This window comes from Montipora capricornis, chromosome 9 (genome assembly GCF_036669925.1).
Source record: "Montipora capricornis isolate CH-2021 chromosome 9, ASM3666992v2, whole genome shotgun sequence".
NCBI lineage: Eukaryota > Metazoa > Cnidaria > Anthozoa > Scleractinia > Acroporidae > Montipora > Montipora capricornis.
Genome location: NC_090891.1, coordinates 27,405,943 through 27,420,942, shown reverse-complemented (window position 1 = coordinate 27,420,942; position 15,000 = coordinate 27,405,943). Strand labels below are relative to the sequence as shown.

Below are 15,000 nucleotides of genomic sequence, written 5' to 3'. Positions count from 1 at the left end.
TCAAGTCAAGCATTTGCGGGATGTAAACTTAAAGCTGAGTGTTTATTTTTAATTTGCTTAGAGCTGATTTTTTCTCTGTTTTGCAATTTTTGGCATATCTTTAGAAGCTCTGATAAGGTTACATCATGCCTGGAGGACCTATGTCTAGAACAGAAACGAAAGGACTGAGCGAAAGAGAATGACAACGACAAAACAATACCAGTAATAGCTCATACTTAGCACACAAATTCTTTCCTTGGGCACTAAACCGTTTGTTATTTTTACGGATGCATTATTTAAAGTGGATGCGTAATTTTAAAAGGTAGTTTAATCGGTTCTTCCTTTGTTCAGGAATGAAAGTCGAATTTTTTTGTCAACTGGAATTAAATAACAATTATCTGTACTCTTTTGGACAAAAGAAAGAGTTGATTTGTTTGTTTTCCTCTAAAATACGAGCGAACAAGTGCTTTTTTAATCCGTTTGCCCAACTGGTTTTCGTTGTGCCTCAACAGTGACAAGAAAATTTTGCCTTTCTGTTATAAACATGTATTCGCAATGAGTTCTGGTAAAATTAGGGGGAAATCTCACTAGCTTGCGTTTTCAGAAGTTTGTTTAAAGCACCAAAACGTTATTTAAGTGTTGGAGCAGATCGTGTTTGAAGTTCGTCCTTTCTTGGTTGCATTGCCGTAGTTTGCCAATTCTTGTACCTGAAGCCAACCTGGCGTGTTTCAAAATACATCAAAATGTGAATGATCTTGTTTTCAGAGATAAAGTGGAATAAAGTACATTAGTAAAACTCTTCTTCGACCTTGAACTGACAAAGTTGTTTTTATAGCTTCTAATTTTAGCATGATTCCTATTCGCTGGCTATTGACAGTTGACTCTGAAATGGCTTTTTTTCCTTTTCCATTCGCTCGCTGATGGGGTGGTTGTTTTCTTTTAAAACTCATTCGGTTCAAGAAAAAATTATTCATTGCCAAACTGGTGAATTGCAAAGTAAATTTCACTGGAAAAACTGATGTCGCACTCATCGCTTCATGATTCATGCGATGTCGGTTTTTAACGTAAAATTTATCGTGGAATTCACTAGTTAGGCAATGAATTTTTCTATAGAAGAAAGCAAAGAAAATGATTTAATTATTAAAGCAGCCACCGGAAACAGCAAAACGTGCTGTCACGTGCTGTCACGTCATTGCGTGACATTTCCGAGAAGACCTGGGTCCACAGCTATCCCATGATGCCACACGCTTTCACGTTCCATTCTTGAGGAAAATGTTTGTGCCTTTAGCATCGTGTTTACCTTCATGGTCTGCGATGCATGACGTGTGCGTGACATGCGCGAAAAAATGCGCAGTAGCAATGGGCGCGAAGGTCCTTAAAGAGCTGCATTTGGGGTACACTTTTTGACGTAAATTTGCTGTATTCTGAGACACGAATGATGAAGTTGGCGAGAAGAGCAAGGGGACACGTTGTGATGCTTATTGAAATCCGTGTGCATCTAATTAGGGTCAAACCTGGACATATCTGACTACCACTTTTTTTATTTGGTGTAACTTTTTAAGGATTAAACCACTGCAAAAACCGTGTACGATCAAAACTTGCTCTACGTTGGATCAAAATAGATCGTGACCACACCATAAAAAACTTTAAAATAGAAAATATCCTGCAAAGGTTGGTCAAGACAACGTGAACATAGGCGTTGTTGCTTGCAATATTTCGGCTGGCCAACACCAGCCTTCTTCAGGTTTATTGAATGGATAAATGCTAGTAACAAGATCTTTATATTTACCGGAAATGACACAAAAATGCTACGTGATGTGTTATAAAAACGGAAATGCATAAAAAAGAGGAGAGAGAATAATACATGATAACAAGATGAAAAAAACAAAAGAAAATTAAAAGGTAGCTAAACTAAATTACATTTCATCTCTTCTGTTAAGGCCTGCAGGCTCCAGTGTTTTTCCTCTGTGTATGAGGAATGCCTCACGAGCCTTTCTGATGGAGTCACGACTAGTGTGTAGTTGTTCGAGCGGTATAAGGATCATGTTATCCTCCGCGTGACCACTGGTCAGGAAGTGTCGTGAAACCGCAGTGGGGGTATAACTACAAAAGGGGCTTATAATAGGTCGCTTATGTTCATTAAAGCGGTCTTTAAGACGACGTTTGGTCTCTCCGATGTACTGAAGATTACATTTAGTGCACTGAATCATGTAAATAACATTAGGGGTTTCATAAGTAATATGTGATTTGATTTTGAAGGTTTGTCCAGTACTATAAAAAGTATATTGATTACGGCCATCCTCAATAAAAGGACAGGCGGTGCAACTAGTTTTATTGCACCGAAACGAGCCGGATGGAGACCCAGATTGGTCGGTGTAAGTAGGTTCCGGCAATTTAGCTCTAACTAGAATGTCACTAATGTTTTTACAACGGCGGTAGGCTACTAAAGGGAGATTAGTAAAAACATTTTTACAGCGACCAGATGAATAAAGCACGTTTGAGTGTTTGTGAATTATACGGGATATGTTAGGTAAAGCGGGGTTATAGGTAATGACGAACGGAACAGTATCGGTCTGTTGTTTAGGTTTGGGTTTAAGAGCTTCGTTCCGGGAAATGTCAGAAGCACGTCGTATCTGGGTTTTAAGGAAATTAAGTTCGTAACCTCGGTTGACGAGGTAGTCCATAAGTTCCTTACAGCGTTGTTTGTAAGTGTCATTGTCGGAGCATATGCGTCGAAGGCGAAGTGCAAGGCTATATGGAATGGAACGTTTAGTGTGGGTGGGGTGGCATGAGGAGATGAGTAAATATTGGTGTTTGTCAGTGGGTTTAGTGTAAAGATCGGTTTCTATGAGACCATCCTTGAGTGAGACCATCACATCAAGGAATGAAATATTTGTGAGGGAATGCGAACAAGTGAATTTAATGGTGGGATGAAGGTTATTGAGATAATCGACAAATACTTTCAGTTTATCTGAACCCTCAGTCCAAATAACGAAAATATCGTCCAGAAATCTGAGCCATGTATGAGGTAGATACAGTGCGTTAGTGAGCGCGTCCTGTTCGAATTTGGCAAGAAAAAGGTTGGCAAATGAAGGAGCCATTTTGGTGCCCATAGCAGTACCGTGTTTTTGTAGGTAGTGTTTGTTGTTAAATGTGAAATTGTTCATGTTGAGGATGATCTGTATGAGGTCGCAAAGAGTTTCCGTGGGGATGTCCTTATCGTTGCGTTTGCGAAGGAAAAAGCGGCAAGCCTCAATACCTTCACTGTGAGGGATGTTGGTATAAAGAGAAGTGACGTCAAGCGTGACAAGTATGGCATTGTCGGGAAGTGTGTTGATTGTGTTCAATATTTACTCATCTCCTCATGCCACCCCACCCACACTAAACGTTCCATTCCATATAGCCTTGCACTTCGCCTTCGACGCATATGCTCCGACAATGACACTTACAAACAACGCTGTAAGGAACTTATGGACTACCTCGTCAACCGAGGTTACGAACTTAATTTCCTTTAAACCCAGATACGACGTGCTTCTGACATTTCCCGGAACGACGCTCTTAAACCCAAACCTAAACAACAGACAGATACTGTTCCGTTCGTCATTACCTATAACCCCGCTTTACCTAACATATCCCGTATAATTCACAAACACTCAAACGTGCTTTATTCATCTGGTCGCTGTAAAAATGTTTTTACTAATCTCCCTTTAGTAGCCTACCGGCGTTGTAAAAACATTAGTGACATTCTAGTTAGAGCTAAATTGCCGGAACCTACTTACACCGACCAATCTGGGTCTCCATCCGGCTCGTTTCGGTGCAATAAAACTAGTTGCACCGCCTGTCCTTTTATTGAGGATGGCCGTAATCAATATACTTTTTATAGTACTGGACAAACCTTCAAAATCAAATCAAATATTACTTGTGAAACCCCTAATGTTATTTACATGATTCAGTGCACTAAATGTAATCTTCAGTACATCGGAGAGACCAAACGTCGTCTTAAAGACCGCTTTAATGAACATAGGTGACCTATTATAAGCCCCTTTTGTAATTATACCCCCACTGCGGTTTCACGACACTTCCTGACCAGTGGTCACGCGGAGGATCACATGATCCTTATACCGCTTGAACAACTACACACTAGTCGTGACTCCATCAGAAAGGCCCGTGAGGCATTCCTCATACACAGAGGAAAAACACTGGAGCCTGCAGGCCTTAACAGAAGAGATGAAATGTAATTTAGTTTAGCTACCTTTTAATTTTCTTTTGTTTTTTTCATCTTGTTATCATGTATTATTCTCTCTCCTCTTTTTTATGCATTTCCGTTTTTATAACACATCACGTAGCATTTTTATGTCATTTCCGGTAAATATAAAGATCTTGTTACTAGCATTTATCCATTCAATAAACCTGAAGAAGGCTGGTGTTGGCCAGCCGAAATATTGCAAGCAACAACGCCTATGTTCACGTTGTCTTGACCAACCTTTGCAGGATATTTTCTATTTGGTGTACCTTAAGCTTATCATATGCTGTTGGAAAGCCAAATTCTAAATTACTTTCTTTCTAAGAGGATCTGCTCTCCAATCTTTTGTTTTGTGGTAATTTAATAGGTTTTTGACAAAAACTCAAAATCATGGTACCTAAAGCCTGGTTTCCATATGATCATCCAGATTGCCTGAACATCATTTGAAACAACTAGGGCGATCAGGACGATTATATGGAAACACTACCCAGACAATCGCTAACGACTCGGGCAACTGAGACGGCCGATCAAGGTTGTTTCATCAAATAGTGTTCAGTGTTACAACTGGATCGACAGGAACGGCGATTCACAGGCGGACAAGAGAGAAGAAGACAATTTGTATACAAGTTAAGAGGGTGTCTCGAGCCAACAGCGCATCTCTGCCCCCAGGAGGATCCAGGATTCACAGTCCAAGCCTCAGGGAAACGTAGTTAATCAATGAAGTTTGAAGGGACCAGGGACGGAGAAACCCTGAATGACATTTTTCATGGGAGAAAATAATTTTATGCTCTATATCAATTTGATTAACTACATTTCGCCCAAGGGGTTCTATTAACATTCCATTTCAGATGTGTATATCATTCTCACATTCGCTCACTTGGGTGGTTGGTTGGCCGCATCTCAGATATGCTTTAAGGTGACTGCGGGATACAGTTATGAGCTATGCTGTCAGTCGTTATTTGACTCTGTAGCTGCGTGATGCAGCTCGAGTCAAATACCCACATTTCACCCTTGCTCGCCAGAGTCTTCAGTAGCTCAGTGGTCAGAGCATCCGATTAGATCACGGAGGGTCATGGGTTCGAATCCCATCTGGGGCTCGGATTCCGAGTTCCCAATGGGTTCCATTAAAATTTCATTCAATAGCTAATAAAGTTGGATAATAATTAACAATTAGACCCGTAGCCTGCAAAGGTCAAGGAATCATGCTACAACATTGTTTGGGGGGAAGGGGGCGAACTGAACCACCTAAAAAGGCTAAAAGATAGAAGAAATATGGCATTGGGCGTAGAAATGGTCAGTGTGTCAACAATTGTGACGCCTATTGTAGCAATATTCTAACTCATAATATTGATATCTCATACCAATCAGCACCACGGATCTCTTGGTGTGTTTTGTTGATTGTTGGCATCCACCCTGCAGGAGTTTCAATTTCATTATTCCCTTTGATGTTATTAGGGTAAAGGCCTTCGTGAATAGCTTCCTCGACTTTGCAAGTCTACCATTGAGGGTCCAGTTCAATAAAGTTGTGTTTACAGTGTCCCCAATTAGTGCCCCGGATGACGCTAGAACAACTAGACACTTATTTTAAATATTTTTAAATCCTTTTGTAGGAATTTTGAGTCAGTTGAGGTTACTTAATTTCCTTTTTAGTGTCTGATTAAGGGCCTCTTCATACGAGCCAGGTTGACCGGGCTGGCTCGGTTACTGAGATGAAATTGGTTTCTGTTCATATGGTGACTATCAGCCTGCTTTCCGAGATGAAAATTTAAGAAAGTGGTGACATGACCATTCAGGCGTGAAATCTAGCCAACGAGCCTGGCGAGAATTTCTTGGTTTTCGTTGTTTAAACAACCTCAATTTCTTTTGACTGTACGTTAACTATAAAATAAAACTATTCCAAGCTTCATTATCGAAGAAAAGAGGATTAAAAGCTCGGTAATGCGCATTCTATCACGAAAATGCATTTGTATTCTTTTCCTCCCGGTAACCGGGATAAGTTTTCACGTGGCAAAATTTCCAGCCCGCTTACCGAGATCCTGTCAACCGAGCCAGGCCCCCCTCTCCTATGAACACATCGAAGCTTTTACAAAGGATTTAAAAGTAAGGTGAGATCTCAGAAACTGGGCTCATATGAAGAGGCCCTAAAAAGAGTTTTAAAGGCCATGTTTCCTGCTATTAAGAAATATAATGGTCTCGATAATTTTAATCACCATAAATTTACATGGTGTAATCTTATTTTCAGACAATTTTATCAAGCTCCTAATCAGGGGATCAAACCTAACCGAAGAACAACAGGAAAAAGTCTATAATCTTTTAGCACTCCAAGTCCAAACTTTTGTGAAATTCCGTGACTATTCCTCAAAGAAACGGAAAGGAGTGAGAGCCTTGACAAAATTTATCACAGCAGTCTACAAGGTATCCTTAAGAGCTGTCAACATGGGCTCTCTTGAAATCATCGTGGATTGCCCTACCTTAAGAAGTCTTGAGCATCTGTGGAATGATTATCTCTCTGGTCACCTCAATAAAGTGGCAGAGAGCTACCTTGTGACTGATGAAATGAAGACTACACTTGGCCTGGAGATAATAAACCTGGAAACAACCATAGATGAGGAAAACTACTTGGCCTGCAGGAAATTTCTTACCAAAATACAAGGTGCTTCTTCATGTAAATATTTGATCGTGTTTAAATGAGCAAAAAAGTCCTTTGGTTATGCTTGCATCGGGAAATACCCTGTATGAGTACTAAGTTGTCTTCTTCCCCGTTGACTCCACCTCTTTGTGGTTGCGAAGAGTGAAAATAAAAGGAATAATAATAAACATATAGATTTGAATTCATTTGAGATAATTAATCCATATTGTTCAGCCTAACCTGGAATATGCGTATTAATATATTATAAAATAATTAGGATAGTACGTTCACTCTCATTGGTCAATAGCTGTGTTTAGATGAGAGTATGTAAACACGGCTGTGACATGTCACGAATTTTGATTGGTTATGTATTGTCAGATGCGCGTTTTGATTGGTTGGTAGGAAATATGAGCGCGTGTCAAGAAAATCTGTTTCAATCAAAAAGTGAAAAAAACCAGCATTTTCCTTCATTTGTTGAATCATCTTTGAGAAATATTTTATAAAAGCAGTAGAAAACTTTTTTCCTTTGTTTGCATAGCCTGACATGAACACTCGAGGGGTTGGGAGAATTCTTGACAGTTATGCAAACCCTCGACTTTGTCCCGGGTTTGCATAACTGTCTCGAATTCTCCCAACCCCTCTCGTGTTTATATCAGGCTATGCAAACACGGAAAACGTTTTCTATTGCTTAAATTGTTTAAGAAGGCTAACAATTGAAAGCAAGCGACTTTATGGAGTAGAAATCAATGTCCTTGTTCAGATCTACTGTTCTCTTATAAGATCAGTCTTGGAATATGCCTTGCCAGTGTGGTCTGACTTACCAGACTATCTACATGTAGCCTCTTCTATAGAATCTATACAAAAGAAGGCCTTAAAGATTATTCTCCCAATCAAATCTTAGCTATCTCAAGATGCTCAGAATTCAACTGGTCTTGAGTGCCTATCCATCCATCCATCCATCCATCCACCCACCCAACTTATGCATCTCATTATCTTATCAGCTTCTGTGTTGATTTCATACACTGATCCATTCATCTCAACATTACAACTGTTACAAAGTAAGGCAACAAAGAACTGTACTATGCACTTACCGGTACACAAATTCAGACCCTCCAGATCTATAATCTTATGTCTTCGCCACTACACTACAACAACAAACATGCTCACCCCAACATGAGTCTTTCATTATTTACTTTTCTATAATAAGTCAATTGATATCCTTGTATAAAAACCAAAACTAATCCTAACCTGACCCTAATTTTTCTCTTGGCTTAATTTGGGCTCCAAAACGGTTTCTTCAGTTAATCTTAGTATTTATTCAACTTAGGTAAAATGAGGATCACCAATTCAACCTGGGTAAAAATCGGATTCAACCTGAGAATGGAATTAACTGGCAACATAGACACACCACTGTAGTCACTCCTGCAATTCTCTCAATCCCGGCTCCGTGAATATCGAGATTCGACAACAGTTTCACGTACACAGGTTCTACTGGTTTCTCTGCCTTTTATTCGATCTCACAAGTTGTTGTTGTAGTTGTAGATTCGCTGCAACAGATACGAGTGTATCTTATGAAAGCTGTCAAAAATAGGTCTCAAAAACGACGAGTGCGAAAATTCTACAAAACTTACATATGTTGACGAGTCCGGGTAGAAGTCAATCAAAAACGACATAGTCCATATTTTTCGTTCGATGCAAAGAATATTCAAACATTTTCAAAACTAAACATGTCCGACTCTTCGAGCACATGGCATATGACCCAGAGGTATCATGGGAGATGACGTGTACTCGAGTTCCGGTTCAGAAAGCAGTTCCGGTGACAACATCGCCCCCCCCATGAACGCCCTTTGACCGAAGTTCATCACATTTGAAATTCATTCTTGTTACCAAGCAGGCCGTTCAGCCAAGCTCACTGTCCTTCTTCATCATCTGCTGCTTCTAGCAAACAAATCTTGGTAACTGGTCGCTTGAAAAAAGATCCTTTAGCTTTCACTTCGACACTCCTAACTAATCCATCCTTGCCAGGGAACACGCCTGCAACTCGACCTAAGGGCCACTGGTTCCTTGGAACATTATCATCAGCGATCAGGACGAGGTCACCAATGCGTAGGTTTCTTCGAACTTGGTTCCACTTTTGTCTTTCTTGCAACGATGGGACATATTTTCTCAACCAACGCTTCCAGTAATGATTGGCAAGAACTTGAGCTTGTCTCCATCTCTTCCTGCTCATCCTTTCATTCTCTTCAAAAACTTCTGGGGGCAGGTTCGTAGAAGGGCGAACGTTCAAGAAATGATTTGGCGTGAGAGGTTCGCTGTCATCAGGGCTGAAAGGTTTCTTGTCAGAGGTCTAGAGTTAGCGATACGCTCAGCCTCGGTAAACACTGTTTGGAGAACCTCTTCATTGATAAGATCTTTTCCCAGGATGGCCTTCAAGCTTCGTTTTACCGTTTTCACTAATCGTTCCCAGACTCCGGACATGTGGGAGGCCCCAGGAGGGTGGAACACCCACTTACATCCACGCTGCATCAATTCTCTTCCAACCTTGTCATTATCAATTCGATTTACGGCATCCCTGATTTCGCGATCTGCCCCAACGAAGTTCGTCCCGTTATCTGACCGCAGTTCTCTCACATGGCCTCTTCGATTCAGGAATCGGGTCAAAACAAGAATGAAATCATCAGTACCTAGAGACTTCGCGACTTCGAGGTGTACTGCACGCGAATTCAGACACACAAAAATCGCCCCCCAACGTTTCTCTGCAACTCTTCCTCTCCCTCTTTTCACATGAAAGGGTCCAAAGTAATCGACTCCACTGAACGTGAAAGGGGGTTCATACGGGGTCAGCCTAACTTTGGGCAGCTCGGCCATTTCTTGATTCATCTTACGGGGCATAAGCTTCTTACATAGTAAGCACTTCCCAAGAACCTCCTTTATAGCTACTCTAGGCTTCACCATCCAGAACTCTTCCCTGAGAAAGAACAAGACCTGTTCAGTTCCACAGTGACCATTCCTTTCGTGCAAATAACGTATCAGGATTCTTGAGACGTGATGGTCTTTAGGCAGGATCATCGGATTCATGGCATTGGATGAGATAGGAGCTCTCGAAATTCTACCGCCGACCCTCATGACTCCATCATTCATGATAACTGGTTTGAGCTTCAAAATGTGGCTTGATGCCTTCACTTGACGTCCTGCTTTGAGATCTTTTATCTCATGAGGAAAGGCCTTTCGCTGCACCAAAGATACAACCTCTCTCTTCGACCTTTCGAGTTCCTCCTGTGTAACGTGATTTTCAACTTGACAAGACTCTGGCTCACGTTTCTTTTCCTTCGAAGACCACTTCAGCCACTTTATGAACTTCAGTAACCAGGCAAATGATCGCAGCAAGGTTATCCAGCGAGAATATCTGGTCAAGAGGTTGTCTAGTGGTGTAGCCGTTTCAACTTCGATCAAGTATACTTCCTTCATTCATTCATTCATTCATTTATTTATTCGCCATAAGGGGTACAAGAGAGAGAGAAGGAAAAAAAAGTCTTACTGTTTACAATCTCATGGCGAGGAAGCCCAAAAGAAGCCAGCAGGCTTATAGAGAATGGGCTCCCTCAGATAAACAAATAGAACAGAATTTTAATTTTATGAGGAAAATGGCAGAGCTACCGTAAAAATCTTATGATAAATTAGATAGTCCTTTTTTATCTCAAGCTTGTCAACTGCCACCTCGTCATGCTTGATCTCCGGCCAGTGATCCTCTGTTTTTCACAGGAAGGACGGTCCGTTCAACCAACGTTCATTGTTCTGAAATTCTTTCATTTCTAGCCCTCGACTAACGTCGTCTGCAGGGTTAAGCTTCCCTGGACAGTGTCTCCACTGTTCAGGAGCGGTGAGTTCCCTGATTTCTGTGACCCGATTTGCAACGTAGGTCTGAAATCGTCGACTTTCGCTGTAGATGTAGTTCAAGGTGATCATTGAATCTGTCCAGAAAACCACCCTTTCAAATTCGAAGTTCAGTTCCTGTCGGACTGAAAAGTCCACACGTGCTGCCAAAAGAGCTCCCTGTAATTCTAGTCGGGGAATGCTGACTGTTTTGATAGGAGCGTTTCTGGACTTCCCAGTAATAAATGCACATTCAACAGTTCCATCAGCGTAGACTGTTCGAAGGTAGGTGCAGGTACCGTAGCCGATTTCTGAAGCATCACAAAAGTGGTGGAGTTGAAGTGTAGCTTTCTCGTGATCTGTGCGACTGAAGTAACATCTTGGAATTTTCACCTCAGCTAGGAGTGGAAGGTTGTTCTTCCATTGCTGCCATCTCTGAAGAATTTTCCCGTCGAGTGGTTGATCCCAGGCTATCTTCTTCCTCCACAGATCTTGCATGATTTGCTTTGCTGGTAGCATGACTGGTGCAGCCAAGTTCAAAGGGTCAAATACTGAGCAGATTGTTGACAAAACTCCTCTCATCGTGTCGCCTTTATCCAAATTCACGACTTTGAAACCAAAGGTGTCAGATTCGATGTGCCATCTTACTCCAAGGGCTCTGTCCACCGGCAATTGATGAAGGGTGAAGTCAAGTGTTGGATCTGCTCTCTTCTCAACAGGTATTGCGGTCAAGACTTCTCGGTTATTGCTCATAAATTTCGTAAGGTTAAAACCGCCTTTTGCACAAAGTTCAATCAGCTCCCGCATTAGCGTAATCGCACGTTCTGGTGTTGGCATGGACTTGAGTGGATCGTCGACATAGTAGTTGTCCCTCAGAGTATCTACGGTCACAGGGTCGAACTCTTTCCAATTGTCTTCAGCAGTTCTCAACAAGGCGAAATTCGCCGAACATGGCGAGTCTGTAGCACCAAATATGTGTACAGTCATTGCGTACTCATTAGGTGTTTCGTCTAAGCTCCCACTCCACCAAAGGAACCGTAGGGAATCTTGATCCTCTGGTCGGACTTTCACCTGGTGAAACATGCTTTTAATGTCTCCAACCAATGCGACCTTCTCCTCGCGGAATCTCAATAACACACCAACCAGACTGTTAGTATAATCAGGGCCCGGTAATAGGTTTTTGTTCAGCGAGGTTCCTTTATGTTCGGCGGCAGCATCAAACACAATTCGTACTTTATTTGGCTTGTTGCAATTGGTCACTGCGAAATGTTCTAGAGCCAGTTATAGAAGCCTCTTCTGTCGTTAACTTCCGCGCATGACCCTCAGCTATGTAGTCGTTCATCGTTGCGCGATATTTCCTTTCAAGGCTAGGATCTTTACGGAACTTCCTCTTCAAAACTCTGCAACCTCTTTTCAGCCTCCTTGCGGTTGTTTGGCAGTTCAACATCGTCCTTCCGCCACAACAGTCCGGTCTCGTAATGACCGTCAGTCAGTCTCGTGGTCTTCTCGAGAATGTCTACTGCGCGGATATCCTCTCTAGATAAATAGTGGTTTTGACGTCTAGGCATCGGCTCCTCAATTATAGGTTTACACGAAGGCTTCGCTCCAAATCCTTCTATCTTCCAAAAATTCTCAACTTGTTCGTGCAATTTTCTCTCGCAAGATGTGAAGTGGACATTGACTTCGCTGTAATTTGGTGAGCCCTGAATTGTTCCCGTGATCACCCAGCCCAATGGGCCTCGCTGAGCTTGCAACTGGCTACCAGGTCTATTTGACTTTCGCACTTCGAGGACTTCATGCGCTTCACCCACGTCCTTTCCAATCAGCACTGATACTTTCTTATCTTTACGTCTGGCACATCAATGTCCAGTAGGTGGGGGTGCGATCTTCTGTCAATATCTTCAGGTAGACATCTCTCTTTGACATTGAATTTCTCCGAGACCAGGCCCTCTTCAACATTAAGCGTTTCACCTTCTCCGCTCGCAGATTGCAATTTAAATTCCACCACTTCAAACTCTTCATCTTCTTGCTGCATCAAGGTGCTAACAAATATAAACTCCTTATGACCTTTCAGCCCTAATTCTTTAGCGACATCTCCACTAATCACGGTTCCACGGAAGCGTTGTCTAACAGCCCGTAAGTGGTGACAGACCTTCCGCCAGGTGATGTGATTTTCACTGGTATAACATGCAGAAGCACAGTTTTTGTTGAGCCTGGCTGTGTGACGGTAGCATATTGCGCTGTATGTCTGATTCCTGAAGGTCCTTGATCACCAGGAACTTCGGCATGCGGGTCTGTCACTGCCGCATTCGGTTCTTCTGTACTAGCTTGATTGAGTCTGTCATTGTCTCTCCTTGTACTTGGGGGTTATGGAGTAACTTATGGTGCCGTTTGTCGCTCCCACAAGGGCAGAATTTCGGCGATTCACACCTTCCTAGAAGGTTTTTAACTCTCAAACAAACATGACACAACCGGTTAACTTTCACAATGTCCCATCTGCTCTGCAAATCCTTCTTCTGAAACTCGAGGCATGAAGATAGTTCGTGAGATCCGGGGCAACATAAACAACTCCTATTAGCGGGTGTGATGCTGTTTCGTCCTTCGCTGGGCAATTTTCGGCCAGTGCTCTTTCCTTAACATCGGTGGCAAAGGATGAAGTCTGCCTTGTGGGCTCGGGATGAATGACCTGTTGTTGACTTTCAATGACGGTGTTCTGTGTCCCTTGACCTCCGAACGTGTGACTCACGAAACACCAGCAAAAGCAGGGTCGTTTTTGATGGCAGCTTGTCGCTTCACAAATTGAGCTAAGTCCTTAACTTTGGGTTCTGTCATTTTTCTCTGTTAGAGTACGATACATCTGCCCATTTGTTGATGATGTAATCTGGCAGTCGTGCTACGATCATCTTCATATTGAAGTGGTACTTGCCTCATGTTCATACTCTCCTTCCAGTCTTCGTGAGGCACACTGCAGTTCTTCAGCAAAATTACGCAAACCTTGAAGTCTCTGTTTCCTAATTTTGGTCCTGTGGTAAGCATATTAATACACGCTGCAGCAACTGCGGCTGGTGGCCATAGCGCTCCTCCAGGGTTGCTATACGTCGTCATAGGAACACCCCCACAGATCTTTCAACCACCTCATAAGCCTCTCCGGACACAAATTGGGGAGAAATTCAATCCGTTGGGCATCCGACAATAGTCCATCTTCGAGGTTATCTCGAATTCTTCTCCTGAAAATCGGAAAATCCGCTGCATTCCACTAAACTTGACAGGCTGCATAGCTTGCAACGTGGTCACCTTCAAAAGAATAGCCTGAGGATTTTTACACGGATTCATCTGTTCCTTTTCATGCAGGCAATTCTCATTTCACCGTTTATCTCCATTTGCGATAAAGTTCTCTTTCTTTGGATATGGGAAGGATCTCTGGAATGAGGACTGGTAATTTCTTCACCGTACTTCTTTAACTGAGTGTGAGTTCGCTATGATTCAATCTATCTTCTGGAGTGTCCTGGTGGCAGCGTGCTACCCAAGTTGCTGTTTGTTGACTCCTAGTGATGGGAGGCTCAAATTCAATCTTATCATCGGTCTCACTTTGCCAACTTAGGGCACACGAGACTGCATCACCTTCCTCTTCAACAGAAGAGCGATTTCTCTAGCTTCCAACTGAGCTTTAAATACATTTCCTTTGCTGTTTTCTGTTTTTGCATCTCAATGTCAATCTTTTCTTTTCCATTTCAGCTTAATAATTTGCTAACTCAAGTGCCTGTTGGGCCTTAAGCCTGTTCAACTCTAACACTTCTCTTCTAGTTCCTTTAATCGGGAAGATTTTTGAGGATCTCGGAGATGTCTCTGAGCCAGTCGAGAGTTATCGGTGATAATTTAGGTTGGTTCTACATCGAGATTTGACATGCAATGACGTGAGGGAGACAATCTCTTCGGCTGCTTTGACCATCTCGAGAATAGTCCTCATAAAACTTAACATAGTTGGACTCAACCCGCCAACAATCTTGAACCGTACAACTACTGGCACAAGTTAATCTGGGTACGATCATTGTAGCGTTCCCATGCATGCTCAAGGTTCTTCACAACTTTCACGAATTCCCTCAGCTTTCCCCCATTCGCGAGGACATGTTTTCAACTGACTTATGCTAGTACTTACTCGTGCCAAATAGCCGCTAAGCGAACGCCTTAATCTGTGAATTTTCTTCGACTTCTACCTCTTCACGATTGTTCGGATTTGGCTTCCTTGTTCTAACGGTACGAGTCGCTGGCACTTCGG

General features: G+C 42.3%; 3 protein-coding genes and 1 pseudogene across 5 annotated transcripts in view; 1 reads left to right on the top strand and 3 right to left on the bottom strand.

The window, feature by feature from the left end:
- LOC138016170 (uncharacterized) overlaps positions 1 to 7,253 on the top strand; it is a 33,826-nt gene extending 26,573 nt beyond the window's left edge. For all 3 annotated transcript variants that reach the window (XM_068863347.1, XM_068863346.1, XM_068863348.1), the window contains one exon: positions 6,465 to 7,253. In XM_068863347.1, the coding sequence (XP_068719448.1) occupies positions 6,465 to 6,913 (449 nt within the window). In that variant the 3' untranslated portion in view covers positions 6,914 to 7,253. The remainder of the gene's footprint in view (positions 1 to 6,464) is intronic.
- Positions 7,254 to 9,134: 1,881 nt separating this feature from the next.
- On the bottom strand, positions 9,135 to 10,319 carry LOC138017488 (uncharacterized). The gene has a single exon (XM_068864560.1). It carries the CDS (start codon positions 10,317 to 10,319, stop codon positions 9,135 to 9,137), a length of 1,185 nt encoding a protein of 394 aa, XP_068720661.1.
- Positions 10,320 to 10,607: 288 nt separating this feature from the next.
- LOC138017487 (uncharacterized) lies at positions 10,608 to 11,807 on the bottom strand. The gene has a single exon (XM_068864559.1). The coding sequence runs from the start codon at positions 11,805 to 11,807 to the stop codon at positions 10,608 to 10,610; it is 1,200 nt and encodes a 399-aa protein (XP_068720660.1).
- A 116-nt stretch (positions 11,808 to 11,923) lies between these two features.
- LOC138017486 (uncharacterized) overlaps positions 11,924 to 15,000 on the bottom strand; it is a 4,995-nt pseudogene continuing 1,918 nt past the window's right edge.

Excerpts from the sequence above, each read along its gene's own strand:
- LOC138017488 (XM_068864560.1), bottom strand. The coding sequence starts at position 10,319 with ATGAAGGAAGTATACTTGATCGAAGTTGAAACGGCTACACCACTAGAC.
- LOC138017487 (XM_068864559.1), bottom strand. The coding sequence starts at position 11,807 with ATGTTTCACCAGGTGAAAGTCCGACCAGAGGATCAAGATTCCCTACGG.